The sequence below is a fragment of the Peromyscus californicus genome, unplaced genomic scaffold, assembly GCF_007827085.1.
Source record: "Peromyscus californicus insignis strain IS unplaced genomic scaffold, ASM782708v3 Scaffold_4__1_contigs__length_199733344, whole genome shotgun sequence".
Lineage (NCBI taxonomy): Eukaryota > Metazoa > Chordata > Mammalia > Rodentia > Cricetidae > Peromyscus > Peromyscus californicus.
The window spans coordinates 149,626,385-149,644,803 of NW_026294562.1; the positions used below are offsets into that span (position 1 = coordinate 149,626,385).

Genomic DNA, 18,419 nt, shown 5'->3' on the forward strand with positions numbered 1-18,419 from the left:
ACTTGAGAAGCAAGTGCTTTACCTACTGAGGCATCTCCCCAGCCTCAATTCACTCGCGCAGTTCTTGTGAAGGGTCCTGGATGAAACCCTAACTCCTCCAGGCCCCGCACAGACTGGGGCCACATGAACTGGTGGCCTTGAGCTGAGAGGACTTATTGCCAGCGTAGGAATAAGAGACACGAATTCCCCTTTCAGATAAGGGGCTTTTGATTACTGATGCTCACAGCTGTGAATTCCCTTTATATTCCTTGCCTCCAGCTGCCAGGAAACAAGGCCTCTCTGGTGGCTCTGGACAAAGTGATGATGGGTTTTCAGAGCTGGTGTGAGGGATATGCTTGTGTTGTCTCTCTAACTGTCAGTGATATTCACGGCAAATATCCGTTTCCATCTATCCACCAACAACTGTTCTCTTTGGGAAATGAAAACAAAAACCAAAATACCAGCTGTTCTGGAATGACAGTGGATATTCTGATTCTGGGGAATCTAGCCTGACCCTTTACTAAGAGCAACTTCCAAGGGACATGATTCGTGTGTGTAGAACATTCCAGCTCATTTCCATTTCCATAACTATTAGTGTTTGGAGAATACATGTGCCCTATCTGTTTGTTTTTATTTTTTTCCAGTAAAATCTACATATGTATGTGTATATGTGTGGTGTGTGTATATGTGTGCACACACATGTGTAATCTATGTATGCATGTGTATATATATATATATGAATATATGCATGCACATTTGTACTGTATCTGCTGTTCTCTTTAGCCAAGTTCTAATAGAGACTATAAAAGGAACAATTAGCAATCTAACTCAGTGAGACTCCCCCAGACATGTCCAGCCTCCAGCCTGCAGTGAGGATAGCTACAAATGTAGCCCAGTACAAAACCACAGACTTACTTAAAACAATATGAGATTACTCTTGCAAGGCTTCTGTAACTTGATTGTATGTGAATTTTGTGGATGACAATGTCATGTCACAATGTCAAAAGCATGGACAGGACTTCATGGATTCAGCCTGTGGCATGGAGGGCACAGGCCTAGGAGACCACACACTTTTTGAGACTATAACAGGGTGGGAAGGAGTCCTCAGGAGCTGTAGCCTAAGCCTGTTCCCTGCTGTGCAAAGCTGGGATCCCAGGTAAAAATGCACACCTGTGTCAGGAGTACCACGGCTGTTGTGTAACGGGGTGTGCTGGGCAGTGCCCTAAACTCATGAGCTGCCACAGCTTTGCTTCCAAGGGACCGTGCTAGAGAGCTGAGCTGGTTGAGTGATGTCATACCATTGAATTCACTCAGATGTATGCCAGTAGCCTGATTTCTAAATACCAAGTCATCTTGAATGTCTAATATACAGTACAGATATTAACCGTGGCATTTTCATAATCAAATGTTGATGAAATTTAGTAAGACAAAAGATGAGAGTTTTATGGGGCCTGGAGATAGTGTAATAAGATTTAGATAGAAAATTAAAGGTCTCAGAGAATGGAAAGATACATAATCCTAGACCCGGGCAGAGATAGGTCTAGGGAATAGTTGGAATTAATATGGCTGTTTTTCCCAGGCTGGGGTGCCAAATTCCACACAAGCTGCATCTGGCAGGGTCGTCGTGAACTGCTTTATGTCACCCACCCTCGCATTTTTACCCCGCCCAGCCCAGGCTTCTGGTCATGGCTCTGGTCTTGCTTGGCATAGCAAGTCTGAAGTTGCTCCCGCCCAAGGCCATCAGAGCCACCCAGGGCTTAGGCAAGTCTGATGCTAGGAATGCCTTCTTCCATCCCATGGCACCTCCACCACGGCGTCTCTGCCAGATATCAGACAGACAGCGATCGAAGGGTCAGCTTAGCAAGTGAACGGGGAAAAGAAATATTTGGAAAAGACCACAGCTCACATGAAATTCAGCGGCACACGGCACCTTGCTCAGGCCCACCCTACCTTCCGGATGGTCGGGAATTTGCCATCGTAACGGTAAAACCACCCAAAGGCTACAAGGACAGAGAACAAATGATGAGACGCAGCATCGTGGACAACAGTTGGGAGGTGGGCTCCCAAGGAACGGGTGGCTTTGTGAAATCCAACAGCAAAACCATGCTCTCTGGCCCACTTTTCCCTCACCTGATGAGGGATCTGGGGCAAAGCAGGCTGGAGATCGCCTGAGTACTGCCCTGATTCCCAAGCTCCAGCTCACCATCCCCAGAACACTGGCTTCAGAAGTTCATGCCAGAAAACCAGCAAGATTGTCCTTGTGGAAAGACATGCTTTCTCAGTCACAGACGCGGCTGTAAACACAAAGCCCCAGGGAAAGACAGAAAAGCACTCCTCAAGCTGATGCCTGGTCCCCATGGCTAAGAAAGGGCTTCACACAAAAGGCAGCCGAGCCTCTGCCTGGAACTGCTCCAGACAGAACCAACGTGTCTCACAGCACAGCTCACCGCTCACAGAGAAAGGCAGTTATTTTGGAAGGTTCTGAAGGGCAGCTGTGGTGACAATAAGCAGGAGATAAGCTTCCAGAAAGGAGATCCCCTACCCAGACCAGACAAACAAGGCGTAGTCTCTTTGCCCAGGCAACCACACAGTGGGTCGGTACTCGAGACCTGAGCCCTCAAGGCTGTCATGGGTGACGGCCCATGCTCGGATCAGGCACACCAGCTCTGTGTCTGATGTGGGAGGGGTCTAAGGAGTCTCATGGGAGAGGTCAGAGAAGTGGGGGTGCTTAGGGGGGCAGTATTTAAATATTTGAGTCAGTGGCTGGACTGTACTGGCAAGTGGCGGATAAATTTTCAGCCCAGCCATGAATCTTGTCCCTAAAGTTTGGTTCAGAGCACAGGATGAGCAGAGACCTAGAGCATCCTCACAGACCCCAGTGGTTCCCATCATGGTGCTGCTCTTTCGAGCTGGTGTTTCCACTATGTCTGAAGGAGGTGGGCAGAGCGAGCAGGGGCAGCCAAGCCAGGGAGCGGAGCATGGGTGCCAACCTGCCGTCCCTGCTCCTCCACGCTTCCATCCAGGCGGTCCGCAGGCTCCAGCTTGGCCTCCACTCCCTGATCATCTACCCAGGGGGAAAGAAGGACAAGCAGATGAACCAAGAGGATTCACAAGAAGAGATGTCTAGGAGCCAAGGAACCTGTGACTAATGTCTCAGGAAGCTGTGGGATCTGGGGCAGCAGCAGGGCTCAACAGCCTCCAGCTCAGCTTTCTTGCTCACACAGTACTTTCAACCTCAGTAGCTTTGACTCTTCTGTCTGTAAAATGGGTTAACAGTTGGGACCTCTGACCTGACATCAGCACGGGGACCATTTTGCAGGGCACGGAGTTGAAAGCTGGAGGTGCAGGGAGACGGCTGGCTTTATCTGAGTATGATCTGTTTGAAGAGAGGAGCTTTTCATGGGCGAATGGATCTTCTCACTACCCTGATGTCTTTGCATCCCCTAGGAGGTTATCTGAGCTACGTGGGCAGTAGATGAAGGGACTCCCAAGGAGGATGCATACACAGGGCATACGCTGTTAGGATAATAGGAGTCTCAACATAGTTGCTTACAGCCTGGCCTCCCTGGAACCCCAGCAGGAAGTATAGCAGCCCGCTTGTGAACCTTGTTTCAAAGTTTCCTAAGGTCTCCTTTCTTGGGGGCTGTGTGTTCAGCTCCAGTCACTTTCGCTGGACAGTGGAACACCGATCTTAGGAAGACAATAAGGACACAAAGGAGTACTTAGTTTGATAGAAAACTCCCACCAACTTTCAAAACATGGGTCTGTTGGGTGAGTGATAATTGAGGGGTAACCTTGAGGGAGAGGGGGTTAGCGATGTCTCATTTAAGCCTCTCATCTCCTGGCTAAGGGTAGGGGTCCTTGGTAAAGAACTGTCCTCTTTCACACTCCGCCGAGGGCTTTTCAGCGTCTGTGACGGTGTGTCCTGGCTCTGAGAGGTGGGCGGTGCTGGGTGTGGCTGGTCAGCCATGGGAAGGTGGTTGAGGCAGCCCTCGGAGTCCCACGAGGGGTCAGGGTTTCGAGAGCTGCCCATGCAGCTCTTCTCTGGGCTGCTCAAAAAGGCAGAGTCCACCCCTCACAGGCACAGAAACCTGCGTCAGGTCTACCTGCTGGCTACCTGGGTCCAGACTGAAGGGTGGTCACGGAGGAGCTGACATGCAGCCTTCCCTTACCTCTGCAGCCTTCTGTGGAGGGGGCAGGGGAGAAACGGAGTGGAGCTTCTCAGAGGACCAGCCCTGGCAAGCTACAGCCATAAATGCTACCAGTCTGACAAAGCTCTAGAACTACCTGGGAGGCAAAGACCCTTGTGTGTGTGGTGTGTGAGGTGTCTGTGTGTGTGACATGTGTATGTGGTATGTGGTGTGAGTGTGTATGGTATGCGTGTGGTGTGTGTGTGAGGTGTGGTATGTGATGTGTGTGGTATGTGATGTGTGTGTGTGGTGTGGTATGTGTGTGTGTTTCTTGACTATGGACACGATGTGACCAGCTGCCTCCTACGCTGGTTGCCATGACTTCCCTGACATGATGGACTGTATCTTCTAACTGAGTCTAAGCAAACCGCTCCTTCCTTAAACTGTTTTGGTCACAGCGGCAAGAGAAGGAACAGACACGGGGCTAATGCCTGCACTGTGAAGATGGACGGCTGCAGCTGCTGCCCCGGGTGGGCCGAGGACTCGGTCATCAATCCGAGCTTGTGTACTGCCTCAGGATAGAGTAGCCCGAGTAAAGGGAAACTCTTGTTCCTTTTATTCAGGAAATTTAATTTGGTTAAAAAGCATTAAATAAATACCTAGCTTGTGAAAGGGCTTTTATTTTCCATAATCCCTGAGAGGGTGTGCTCTCTGTGGAGCGGAGACCCAGTTTCTAGAAGGTACCACACCGACTCGGATTACTTTCACAGAAGCAATTAAAATCGATTTCTCGCCTTCTGAAGCTCCTATTTCACTCACAAGGGCAAATTAGCTCCTGTATAAAATACGGATCACTCCCTGGGAATTTATCTCAGGCCACATCCTCAGCAAATACGGACTAGCATGTGGGAGGTTGATGAGAGATGCTCTGTCGTCCCTGAGAGATGACACCTGTGCCCTGCTGCCAGGAAGGGACGCACCAGAGAACAGTGAAATGGAAGAATCTAGAAGTCCTGCACCACTGTTCTGGTGTTGGCAAGGGGGGTTCCTTGTAGGGCCAGGTGGGATCTCAAATCGGGTGAGTTAACTAGACCCCACAGCAATGAAAGCCTTGGTTCTGGGGTCCAGGGATACTTCCATCTGGAGGTTCCCACAGTCTAGGCCTTGTGTACACAATAAGGTTAGGAGAACCTGCCCTTGTCAATCACAAATAGAAAGAGACAGAGTGAACACTCAGCCAGGAATGAGGGACTAGTGATGGCCATGGCCCCACGCTGCTTGGAGCATCTCTCCTCCACTAGCTCCTGAGACATTCTGGAAGACGGGATTGAGAGCAGGTAGATGGGGAGCTTCTGATGGAGGCCTGGGCTGAAACTGGGGGAGGAACACGTGGCTGGTAAAGGGGAATGGGAAGAGCAGGGGGAGCTTACATGGCGCACACACACCCAGACTCCAGCGGTACATGGGGGGGGGGGTCTCATGCTCCTCTCTGACTCCATCCTCAGCGGGCTAGTGGCAGGACAGCTGCCCACATGCAGGAATGTGGGTGATGGGGCACTTTGACCAGCTGCTCCCCCAGTTGCCTGGCAACCTTAGACCACCATCGATCTACCCTCTCTTTCTCTGTGCTGGTTTCAACATAGCCCCAGTTCAGAAGCAGGCCAGAAGACAGCATGATACTCAACAAGCTCGGGTAGTCACCCTAGAAACCGGTTCCAAACCTGCCAAGCTCTCTACGGCATCCCAAACATCTGCTGCATCTGTGTCATTGGGCACGATGTGGGAGCCAGTGCATGAACTAGACCCCTGACAAGGAGGTTGAGCCGATCCCTCTGACCCTGAGGCTCCAGCTGATGGTCCCTGACACACACTGCCTCTCCCTGAGTGAAATACAGCCCAGACAGCCCTGGGGTAGTCACCTGGGGAGGTGCTGATTAGTGGGGGAAGATCGTATTTCCGTCTAGCCCCCCTGACCTCAGGCCCTGGAAGGGCGCCACCCCCGTCCCAGACAGGTTCTACATACACTTGGGCTTGCGGAGGGGCACCGGGTGCACTTCTGCGGTGACGGTTTTCGGCAGGATGAGCTGTTCCTTCGAGCCCCAGTCTTCTTCCCACTGCTTCTTAAACTTCTCTTCCTCCTCCACGATCCTGAAATGAGACACCCACACCTGTGACTGGGGGCAGAACCTTCAAAGGCTCACCCATTGCTACCGGAGGACCCTGACCAGCTTGGGAAGGGAGGCTTCACAGCTCAAGCTAGGACCACCGCTGCAGTGGGGGGCGGGGGTCTAAACTCAGTGATGCGCTCTGGTTGCACTGAGATAAAAGACTTGGTGAGAATTCAGGAGGGGTTGCAGAAAGAGAGGATTCGGAGCGGAGTCAGCCGGCCCTGCAGGCAGCTTGCCACACTCCTGTGAGCATACTTAGGTCCAGTGCTGACAGCAGGCTGGGCCCTGTACCGCTATTCTGCCTTGTCTGGAACGATAGCTTCAGGCTGTGCCTTGCCCTGAGTGACTCCATCATACAAAGCAGCATTTGTCTCTGTTTTGAGTAAAAATGCAGAGGTGGGATGACTGCAATGTGTTTGTACATGTAGACACTACCACATGCCTAGGACCACCCATGATAGCTCACTCCTAAGAGTAGAGAGGTACCACCTATAAACTTACCAAAGTAGGCTGCGAACATGTGGGCACATGGGTGTATGAAAACTGTATCAGAAAAACAACCCCTGAAACTTACCCAACACACTAGACTAGTGAAGGTCCCCAACCTGGACCCCCCAAAGAGAAGGACACCTGCCGTTGTAATGGTGACGGTCCCACTGACTGGTCATCTGGCCATCCAGTGTGTATCAAGTGACTGATACACACCTCCGGGGACGGACAGCCAGGCAGTTCCCACCTGTGCTCATGTGACACCGTGTGAAGTGTAGTTTGTGACGTAGGTATAAGGACAGTGACTAAGGCTGGAAGAAAAGAGGGAAACTGGAACTGTTCGGTACACTTGAGCCCATGAAGTCAATGAGGTTGTGGATTTCTTGTGATTCAGTCAGTTCCGATGTTGTGGAACGACACAGATGTGTCTGTTTCTCATTAGTTGAGCTTAGGCCGTGCAGCCACGGGCACTCGGGATGGACCCCACACACTCACTCCTCCATCTCCTTCCGGTATCTCTCGTTTTCCTCAGCGGCCTTCTGGGCGATTTCCTTTCTCCTCCTGAAACAGAGATTGGCCCGTGTGAGTGTATGCCCAGAGAGTTAGCGCTGCTTGTGGCTGACCTCTGATCTGAGAGGCCTTTTAACTGTTTGCTGCTGCTGCTCTTCCGAGGGTGTCAGTGACAGTGTCAGATGTGGAGTGTTTCTGCAAAGCCTGGGCTCTGCGCTCTGGGGTATTTCATCTGTGCCACGGGAGCAGGTGGCAGGTCCACAGGAGGATCGACTTCCACCCAAAGGTAAAGCAGGCACTGCTCACCAGGCTGATTCTGTGACGGAGGAGACGGAGTTGCCTCTCCTCCCTTTTCTAAATATTTAGTGAGCACCCAAAACGTATCGGAGTTGGCATTTTGACGGTGGTTTTGATTTATGAGTTGCCTACCCCATTGATTTTCTCAGCCCACTGTTTCAAACACGCAGAGGTGGGGCTTGTCACTACAGGTAGGTGTCCCTGTGGGCACTGCCAGCTCCCGACCCAGACTGGATGGATGAGCATCCCAGCCTGGCCACTTACGACTTTGGACACAGGTGGCTTCCCCTCACCAAGCTCAGCCTTCTTGTCTAATAGATTGATGGCATCTACCTCCCAGGGGTATCATGGGAGCTAACCTAGGAACATAAAGTCCTGAACAGAACAACACAGGAGGCATGGTGCGTGCTCACAATGGCTAGCAGGAGCCTCTCCTGTGAAGTACCAGTGTCTGAAAATCAGGTCTCTTTAGCAAGGAGCCAGGCTGTCTGAGGAACAGGATAGATGCCCTAATCTGCCCCCGAGGGCACAACAGAAAGAATGCAACTGGCCGAGGACAAGCAGGCAGAAGTCCAGTGTGTTTGTCTGCGATGTGGGCAGGGGTGGGTCCCCAGCAGGCCACTCACTGGCGCTCCATCTCCTGCTGCTCCTGGAGGATCTTGTTGGACTCCATTGCCAGCCGCTTCTGCATGAGGAGCTCCTGCCGTTGCAACTCACGCTGCCGTACCTCCTCCAGCCGTTCCCGGTCTGTCATGAACAGCTCCCGGCCCTGTTGGGGGAGGGGGGAGGAAGCTCAGCCCCCCCCCCCCGGAATGAGGGCATCCCCTGTCACAGAGTTGGTCAGGGGTCATGGGGGGCCATTGCCTCATTCCGAACTTACAGCTCCAGCTACGATGGAGATGGTCAGGCTGCGGCTACTCTTCAGGACATTCACGGCCTGTGGAGACGGGGGGACAGTCAGCTGGGGTCTGACAGTCAGACTGGAGGAGCAGTGCAGGCCGAGAGCATGAGGGTCTCAGCCATCATAGCACTGGCTGGAAGAAGCATATGGGGAGGAGATACAGCAGGTGAGGACCCCACATCTCACCTCCTTGTGGTCCAGGTTGGAGAAGTCGATGCCATTGACTTCCACAATCTGGTCTCCTGTCTGGGAGAGAAACAGAAAAGGGTTGGTGTGTGTGTGTGTGTGTGTGTGTGTGTGTGTGTGTGTGTGTGTGTGTGTGTGTATGCATGTGATCCCTACATTCATCTGCAGGAATGTCTCCTGGCATGCCAGACATAGAGGCTGGTGGCCAAGCAGTCCAATTCTAACTCTTTCCAGGGAACAGACCAGGTGGCACGCTCTGATGGGGCTCTGGGAGGGCCTGGAGTTCATGCTGGCACCCCTCCAGCCCACAATGGTCTTACTGGCTATCAAATACCGTACTACTGGAAGTTAATATCTTTTGCTAAATTATGACATTTCCTTTACAAGGTTTAGTTAACGGAAACAGAAGGCTTTGGACTCCCCAGACAGCACAGGCTTTGTTGACCCCTCATTATAGTAGCAGTCATGACTGACATTTATTGATCAACTTTATGTGCCTGGCACAGATCCGGCCTAAATGTTAATTTAATCTACACAACAACTCTAGAAGGAAGGTTCTAGCATCCTTACCCTGTAGTTGAGGAATTTGCCTCAAGAAGCGATTAAGAGTCACAGCTCTGACAGAAGACCATGTAGGTTTGACTCCCAGCCCTAGGCTGTAGGTGCACACCCTTGGAAGAACCAGCGTCTCTGCTCCTGGTTTCTTCGGTGTGGAGGTAACGTAAGTACCTAATCCTCAGAGTTGTGATCGGGCTTAGAATGCAGAATGTCAACTCTATCATCACCACACCCCCAGACCTGGGACCAGTGGCTGAGCTGAAGACGACAGAGGGTTGTAATACCCCTTCTCTGTAATGCCTTCCCCACTGGAGACCACTAGGGAGTCACCGGCCGGTGCTGGCCAGGAAAAGCCTATGAGGGAGGTACAACACCTGTTAGTGTGCGGCCCCTGTCCCTCTCCCATCCTGGCACTTACCTCTAACCCCACCTCTGCAGACAGGGAGCCAGGCTTCACATGGCTGATAAAGATGCCAGGCTTCTGGATGGGGCCACTGGAGATGCTATGTGATGCAGAGATGTGGGTGAGGCTCAGCCCTGCAGCACTGCTTATGCTCAGTTATCAGCCTGTAGGCCAGCCATAAACTCAAGGCCTGAAGTCCTCTGTCCCTAGCTCCCTTCCAGCCCAATTTCCACTGCTGCCCTAGGCAGGAGTCACAGAAAACTCATTAAGATTTCATCTCCTCAGCCCCTCACCCAACATACCACACATGCCATTTTTTTCCTTCTAGAACTTTTCTGTCCATTCCCATGACTATAAGATTTTCACCAGACCCTGATTAAGGTAATTGCCCCCAGAGTTACTGGTGCTTCTAAGTTATAAACAGCTAGGATGGTGCTTGTACTGTTATTTCCTTTCCCAGAGCTGTGGCAGACATCACTAATCAATCACAGCACTCTTTCCCACCCAGCTGGACACAAACTTAGAACTTTCACAGAACACCACTATTAACTGATGAGAGATGGCACAGGTAGGAAATGTATTTGCCATCCCTGACTCAGGGGGTAGCTCTTTATCACACAATATTGTAACTATCTGTGTGGTTAGCTTCTATATTAGGCTGCCATCTCCCAGAAAGGAGGGGGCTTTTATTTATTTATTTATTTATTTATTTATTTATTTATTTATTTATTTATTTATAGGCAGGTCTTACCTCGCCTAGACTAAGGTCAAACTCTATGTAGCCGAGGATAACCTTGGATGTAGGATCTTCCTGCCTCCATTTTCCAAGTGCTAGATTTACTCAGTGTATACAGTGCTAAGGACTGAAAGCAGGCCTTTGTGCATGTTTAGCAAGCACTCTACCAGCTAAACTACATCCTCACACTCCAGGACAGACATTGAAAATCTCATTTATGGAGCTGGGCATAGTGGTGCACGCCTTTAATCCCAGCACTCAGGATGCAAAAGCAGGCCGATCTCCGTGAGTTCGAGGCCAGCCAGGGCTACACAGTGAGACCCTGTGTCAAAAACAAAACCAGACAAATAATTTCTGGGGCTGGAAGGATGGCTCAGCAGTTACTTCAGGCAGCACACAATCACCTGTAACTCCAGCTCCAGGGGATCCAAGGCCTTCTACCGGCCTCGGTGGGCACCCACACTCAAGTGTACAGACATGCATGCAGACAGACACACACACACACACACACACACACACGTAGATAAAAAATTAAAATAAAAAATAAATCATTTACAAAGGTGTTAAATAAATGCAAATACAAATAAATAATAAAAGCAACTTAACCAGTAACTAACATTCACCAGCTGCTTACTACCCGCTGGGTACTGAGTGAGCTACTTTGCTTACTTTATAACAGCACCATGGTACAGGCATTATATTATCCCTCCAGGTATTTATGGAGGAGCACACTGAGGCTCAGTGTGCCCTGGGGCTCAGTCACTGGCCCAAGTGTGAGAGCTGGTGCATGGCCTGGCAGGGCTGGAACAGATATCACAGCAGCTGCGGCACCTGCAACCTCCTCAGGATTCTCTGGCTCCTGTGCATGGTTGCTTATTGTTTTATTTTATGAGACAGGGTCTAGCCACCCAAGACTAACCTCAGCTCTTCCTGCCTCTGCCTCCCCAGTGCTAGGACTACAGGCCCGGCTACCCTGGCCCCTCTTAAGGAAAGGCTCCTAGAACCACTGGTGACAGGAGGTCTGGAGAGTGTCATTTGCAGTAGCTGAAGGGCCCATCCAGGAATGTGGCTCTAGCTCTGGGTCTCAAGTTCCTTATCATCCCCAGTGCATGAGACCCATTGCTGGTGGACAAGAGTCCTCAGAAGCAGTAGTGAGGAAATCAAGGGAAAGTGTTGGGGAGCCCTGGGCATGCCTACCACCCACCTAAAGATCGGGGACTGAGCCCAGGCATGCCTGCTACCCACCTGCAGCCCAGGCCCCGGGAGCCCACTAGACTGATGAACACCTTCTTCTCCTTTGTCGTTCGATTGCCAGGAGAGCCCACGCAACCTCGAACACCCTGAAGGAGGGACGGAGGCAGGTTACTGGGTCTACACGCATTCAAGTGGCCTCTTAAACTTGAGACCTTCAGATTAAGTTTCCATATTCGCAGAGATCCAATAGCCGTTGTGTGGTCGGGGTGTGGGTCTGGAGGCCCACCGCACCATAGGGGTATACAAGGTACCCTAGGGGCCTATGTGAAGCCCCAGAGGGTACATTCCCCGGAACCATCCCTCCTTCAAGGCCAGCTGCCCAACACTCACCAAAGGTAGCCCTAGTTTCTTACCCCAGACTCTGACACAAATTGATCCACATACTGCCACTTGAGGGGCTCCTCAGGAGAGCTGAGGAGAAGGGGACATAGAAGGTGGAGCCAGTAAGTGCATTTGAGGGGCCTGGGATATGTGAAGTCGTCACCACCGCCCCCCGCCCCCCTTGGCAGCCCAGGAGCAGTGCGGGTCAGGGCATGTGTGAACCGCATGTCAGAACTCTGGGCCTACAGGGCGACTCAGATAGGCCTGCTTACCTCTTCACAGGGATCAGGCCGATGTCTGTGGGAAAACATAGCATGTTAGGAAAGCTCCTACACCCTTGGAGTTGGGGCTTGACAGCCACCCCTCACCCCGTCACAAAGCTCTAGTCCCATCTGGCCTGACTCACGTCTCACTTTGATGGACACAGTCTTCTTGGTGCGGATCAGGTTGATGACTTCCTCGTGGGTACAGGAGGAGATGGAATAGCCATTGATCCGGACAATCTCGTCCCCTACCTTGGCACAGAGAGATGGGACAAGTATGAGGGAGAGTGCCAAGGAGGCCCACGACCAGACGCTTGCAGCCCCAGGAGGGGCTGTCAACCAGCAAAAGCTCTTATCTGGGCTCTAGTACCGTGTCACGGCCAAGCTACCCTCCAACAGTGGAGGAATCCAAGGCGGGCAACACTTCAGTTCCAGGATGGAGAAACCAAGATCTGGGGTGGGGAGAAGCGTGCAGGGGGTGGGTAGTAGAGCTGAGGCAGGGGTCAGGGCTCTGTCCCCTCATCTTGGTTCCCCTGTTACCCCACTGAGGTACCATCAGGTTCTGAGATCCAGCAGCCCGCCTGGCCTTTGTTCCTCCCTGTCCTCAGAAGCGGCCTCGTGTCTCTGTCAATTACTAACACACACTGAGCTGGAAGGGGGACCTGTGACTCTTGACCCAAGCCCCCATCACTAATGCCATCGTACAGTCTCTTTTGTTCCATCCCATGGAAACCCAATGCAGTTAAACTGACTTCTGAAACTTGATTCTGGGAGCAAGCAAAGAACAGAGAATGAACACAGGGCTCTGTGCCCCGTGAGTTCAAATCCTTCCTTGTTAATTCTTATTAGCTATATGAGTTGAGTAAAGTCTCTTGAATTCTCTAAGCCATAGTTTCCCTCATATGGGAACACCACAGAGCTGTTGAGAATTAAACAAACATGTTATAAGGTGTGTAAGGCCAGCCAGTACGGGGTCCACGGCAGCTTCTTAATAAATGTTGTTACTATTGAGGAAGCCTGTGGAGCCAGCTCTGAGAGGCACACCATGATGAGACTGCCCCCTGCTGGCCATCCCCTCCTCCAGGCACGTGGGCCTTGGGGATTTATATTGAGGCTCCTCAACCAAAGAGCGAAGGATCCTTGGATATCAGCACCTCATGAAAGAGAAGACAGTAAGGTAGGGACAGGCGACAGGGTGGTTGGGGAGTGGGGGTGGAGATGATGTATTGCCCAAGACCATGAAGGCAGTAGCTGCCACACAGGAACAGAACCCAGGCATCCTTCTACAGACTGAGGCTATGGGTTCACTGAAACCCCATGCACAGGTCCCTTGGAGACAGGCTGCCACAGGTCGGGGACTCAGGCTGGACTCTGAGGGGACACGGTCTCCAGATGAGTTCCCAGAATGCAACACTCCCATAGTCACTTCTCATTACCACTGGGAAAGGGTCTGCCCCCGCCTGGGACATAAACCCCCATCATCTCCGTGTCCTGACAGGAGGGCTCGCTGAAGAACTTCCTACATTTCTGGGGACACTGACTTCAAAGAGGACATCTGCGGAGCTCCTGGCACCTATTATTACAACCCCAAAGGGCAGGAACTTGTGCTTCTGCTCTGCATGGACCCTGCAAAGAGGCCTTCACGTGGGGACCACAGTGGCACTATGAAGAAACAGAGGCTCAGGGAGTCACCCAGGGAGCAAAGAGGCTGCTGGGCTGTGTAGTCAGGTCTCCATGACACACACCGCGTTAGCCCTTGGGTGTCCAGAAAAGAAGGGTTCCCTGTGTCCTGCCTGCTCTGGGTTCCTGCCGCCTGGTCAGAGCCCCGGAGTCTCACAGGAAGGCAGAGATTACCCTGCTCATTCCATAGCTGGGACAGGAAAGGCCTGGAGTATCATTTTCTACATGAGCAAGCAGCCAGCTACATACTTGTGTGAGTAAAGGACATAGATAAATATGAAGAAAGTTTGAAAAAAATCGTAAGTATCCAGGAGGGGTCAGGAGTGGCGGCGAGGCTGAAGTCCCAGAACTAGGTCCTATTGGAAGGTTCAATCTGGCCCCTGCAGGGCACCCAACCTCTCAGGTCAAATCCCTCCTGCCTTCTAGAATCTTCTCTGTGCTGTCCTCCAGCATGAGAAACTTGAACCCTGATTCAGTCATCGGATGAAGGCAGTTTTGTCCTAACTCCTCGTGAGTGGAGTCCCCTCTACAGTAACTACAGTTACTACAGGAGCTCGCCCAGGACCCTCGTCAGAAAGACTCCCACATGGCCCCTGGATAGGGTTGCAGGATCCGTTTCCCTCCCCCCCCCCGACTCTACACGGAACCCTGCAAAAGAGCCTTTGAGATCACCGTGACATGACAACCTGAAGGACAGGGGACAAAGAAGAGATGGCCAACAGCCCCAGAGAGGGGGCTGGTGTTTCATAAGCCTGAGAAGCAGGTGGGAAGGTGGATGTCTGGGTTTCACGAGAGTGCCCTGGTGCCCTCCTTCCTGGGGCCCTGCAGGGAAGCACTTGCCCTGAGAGCTCACTCTGGAAAGAAGGGGGGCCCAGCTGACGCCAAGAGGGGAGCTCATTATGTGCTCTCCTCTGGCTGTTTCTGGGCTGGAAACTGTGCCACAGAAAGAACAATGAAGGGGCTGAAATTTCAGATGCCACTGAGAGCCCTGAGACAGGACTGCGAACAAAGCCCTGTCTGTCAGCTGGCTGTCCCCACCCCCACCCTAACCCCGCCTTGGTGTCTTGCACCATTAGCACTGGAGCCCCCTGGAGCCCCTGTCTTGTCCCCCACCCCCATGGGGATGTCGATTACAAAAGCTCTGGAAGTTTCTTTACCTGGACGGACAAAAACAACTCTGAGACCTGGAGGTCTGCCTGTCCCCACTCAGACACAAAAGTGCAGGGACCACAGGAGAGAAATCTGGGGTGCTGCCAGAGCTCCAGGAGACCCAAGGTCCAAGTCTGGCTCTGCTGCTCACTGATCACTGAGCCTCTGTGAACCCTATAAAACGATTCATCTCATATGTACTGACTCGGTGGTGGTGCTCACCGATCTCCCCCGCTACACTGACATCATCTCACGGCCCTGGTGGCTCAGGCAGCCGCCATCACCATCTCATCTCCTGTTTCTAGAATAGCCTGACGAGGCAGATGGCTTTACAGATGAGGAAGGTGGGGTCCAGGATCCCATCACTTCACTAAAGTCACAGCTTTCAGGAAGACAAGGCCAGGCTCTGAATGGGATGGTCCAGAAGTGGTGTCTGTGTTCTTAAGCATCACACTGCATTAGACTAAGCCGCAGGTGCCTGCCCTAAGCCTGCTCCTCCTTCAGGAAGTGGGGAGTGTGTGTGTGTGGGGGGCTCGGTGGCAGTGGTGGGGGCAGCAGGTTCCCAGCTTGATCTGAGAAAATGGGCAAGGGCAGGAGAGAGTTCCATGGTGGAGTGTTTGTCTAGTATGTGTGAGGACAGACACACACACACACAGAAACACATACAGACTCACACAGACACACATGCAAGCAGACACACACACAGATTCACACACACACACACACACACACACACACACAAAGAAACACATACAGACTCACATAGACACACATGCAAGCAGACACACACACAGATTCACACACACACACACAAAGAAACACATACAGACTCACATAGACACACATGCAAGCAGACACACACACAGATTCACACACACACACGGACACAGACACACAGACACAGACACACACACACACAGAAACACATACAGACTCACACACACATGCAAGCAGACACACACACAGATTCACACACACACACACACAAAGAAACACATACAGACTCACATAGACACACATGCAAGCAGACACACACAGATTCACACACACACACAGACACAGACACACAGACACACACACACACACACAGACACACAGACATACACACACACACACACAGACACACACACAGACATACATAGACATACAGACACACACATACAGACACATACAGACACACACAGACACACACACACACACACAGACACACACACAGACACACATAGACATATAGACACACACACACAGACATAGACACACACAGACACACACACACAGACATAGACACACACAGACATAGACACACACACACACACACACACACACACACACACACACACACACACACACAGTTTTCCTGCATCCTGAAGACTTTCACTCACCAAAACACCACTTGGACTTTTCCCTCGTTCCCCCAAAGGCCTAAGAAAATGGGTGCCCACATTGTGCCACGGAGTCGATCAGGAGGAAGCAGGGCATCTGAGACCCTGGCCCCGTTCTTCTGGCTCTGGTGACTCACCTGCAGCCCAACACTGTCTGCCTGACCACCTTTGATGAGGTGGGAGATGAAGAGTCCACAGCCAAATTCCAGGCCTCCACGCACGCTGAGGCCGAGGCCTTCTGGGTGCAGACGGTCCAGACGTACCTCCTTCAGCTTCCTGTTGCAGTGACAGGGGTTGGGGGTTGGCCCAGTGGTTGGTGATGGCCCAGCTCAGGCCTGGCAGCCCACTCTTCACCCAGGGTGACCCCTCCCAGTCCTCGCCTCTGGCCTGGGGACGGACGGACGAACGGACGCACCTGGAGCGTCGGGGTGTCAGCTGGTCATACTCCACCTGGTGCTTCAGTGGGATCAGGGGTCGGATGGCATCGAACAGGGGCAGACGGCTGGGCTCATTTATGACCAGCTTCAGGTCTCCCACGAGCACGGCCACATCCATGGTCCTTTGGAGAGGTCCCAGGGTTGGGTGAGTGTCCTACCCGCTGTACTTCTGGGCCCTAACAGAGCTTACAAACTGAATGAATCAAAAGCACGTGGGTGACCACAGACAGCAGATGAGGTGGCTGGGGGACAGCTGGCTTTCTGGTTCCGTCCTAACATTCACATTCTAGTGAACCTATCTGGGTACTCGTCTGCTCCCCCATCAGACTGGAAGCAGCCTGAGGTCAAAGGTCAGTCTTTTTGTTCACGGTCTACCCCTGAGCCCTAGCCCAGGGCCAAGTCGGAAGTATTCGTGTGAACCCATACTGAAGCTTCAAGCAAGTGAACGAGCATATACGTGGGTTCCCAGGAGCACGGAGCATGTGCTGTCTTAGGACATCACCATTCTGTACTCCTGGGACACAGACGGGCTGCCTGGGCTTGGCTACACATACTTACTGGTGGTACATCCGCAGCACATCATAAAGATAGTCCTTCTCTGCGTCATTTTCAATTAGAAAATCCACCTGAAAGTCCAAAAAGCAGAACATAGCTCCAGGTCCCATGAGCACCCAGCATGCTACAGCAGACCCGGGGAGAAGAGGTCACCATCCAGAGTGCCCACAGCAGCTCTGAGGCTGAGGATGGAAGAGGAGAGAGAACCAGGGACCGAACTGCCTGATAAATCAGACCTATGCAGAAGACCTCGGAACAGCCCAGAAACGTCTCATCCCCAGGCAATGTGACAGAGGCGCACACAAGGCCGAAAACACATGTGCACACGTGACCCCATTCAACAGTGACACCCCCACCCCATATTACTGCTGCCACCCTCTCCCTGTGTCAGCCGTGGTGGGAGGAAGCCCACAGTCTCACCTGATGGTGGCTGTAGTGGCGGATAAATGCTTTGAGGAAGGATTTGGGCCACTCACTCAGATAACACATCCCATCCACCAGAAGCACCCAACCACTGAATTCCTCAGTGCTGCCTCTGCCGGGACACTTTGCCCTGGCCTAGCCTGGCCTTGAGGTCTGTCCACTAGTCAGCCTCCTGGCCTCTCCTTCTCCATCCCGGGTGTCCCCCGCAGGGGGAGGATTAAGTTACATCACTCCAGCTTTTGCTGACGTCAATAGCTGGGCCTCCGAGGTCATGTTCAGGAGCTGTTTCATTAGCATGTCCATCCCTGCGGAGCTGGGGATCCAGGAGCCCCAGATTCCGTACTTCAGCAAAGTTCAGTGCAAATCTCCAAGGGCTGCATCCTGGCTTTCTCTTTAGCCCAAGACGGAGTGGCAGGGCCAGGCAGGTGTGGAGGGGACATGGGGAACCCCTCCCCTCAGGTCTCCAGGACTAGTTAGCATTGTGGTCCTGTCTCTGCTCTTCATAGGAGAAGCTGCTGCAAAAGCCATGCTCTCCTGCCTGCCTGGAGCTTGGAGCAGGACCTGGAAAACCGTGCCTTCTCCACAGGTACCTCAAGGA

General features: G+C 52.3%; 1 protein-coding gene across 2 annotated transcripts in view; it reads right to left on the reverse strand.

The window, feature by feature from the left end:
* Ush1c (USH1 protein network component harmonin) overlaps positions 1 to 18,419 on the reverse strand; it is a 46,957-nt gene that overhangs the window by 19,213 nt on the left and 9,325 nt on the right. The window contains exons 2-15 of one of the 2 annotated variants that reach the window (XM_052713508.1): positions 17,402 to 17,469; positions 16,822 to 16,965; positions 16,544 to 16,682; positions 12,339 to 12,447; positions 12,205 to 12,229; positions 11,965 to 12,022; positions 11,603 to 11,697; positions 9,637 to 9,721; positions 8,661 to 8,720; positions 8,454 to 8,510; positions 8,200 to 8,342; positions 7,262 to 7,327; positions 6,133 to 6,257; positions 1,930 to 1,979 (exon numbers count right to left, since the gene is read on the reverse strand). In XM_052713508.1, the coding sequence (XP_052569468.1) occupies positions 1,930 to 1,979; positions 6,133 to 6,257; positions 7,262 to 7,327; positions 8,200 to 8,342; positions 8,454 to 8,510; positions 8,661 to 8,720; positions 9,637 to 9,721; positions 11,603 to 11,697; positions 11,965 to 12,022; positions 12,205 to 12,229; positions 12,339 to 12,447; positions 16,544 to 16,682; positions 16,822 to 16,965; positions 17,402 to 17,469 (1,224 nt within the window). Of the gene's footprint in view, positions 1 to 1,929; positions 1,980 to 2,969; positions 3,044 to 6,132; positions 6,258 to 7,261; positions 7,328 to 8,199; positions 8,343 to 8,453; positions 8,511 to 8,660; positions 8,721 to 9,636; positions 9,722 to 11,602; positions 11,698 to 11,964; positions 12,023 to 12,204; positions 12,230 to 12,338; positions 12,448 to 16,543; positions 16,683 to 16,821; positions 16,966 to 17,401; positions 17,470 to 18,419 lie in introns of both variants that reach the window. The other variant, XM_052713507.1, reaches the window with a different exon arrangement.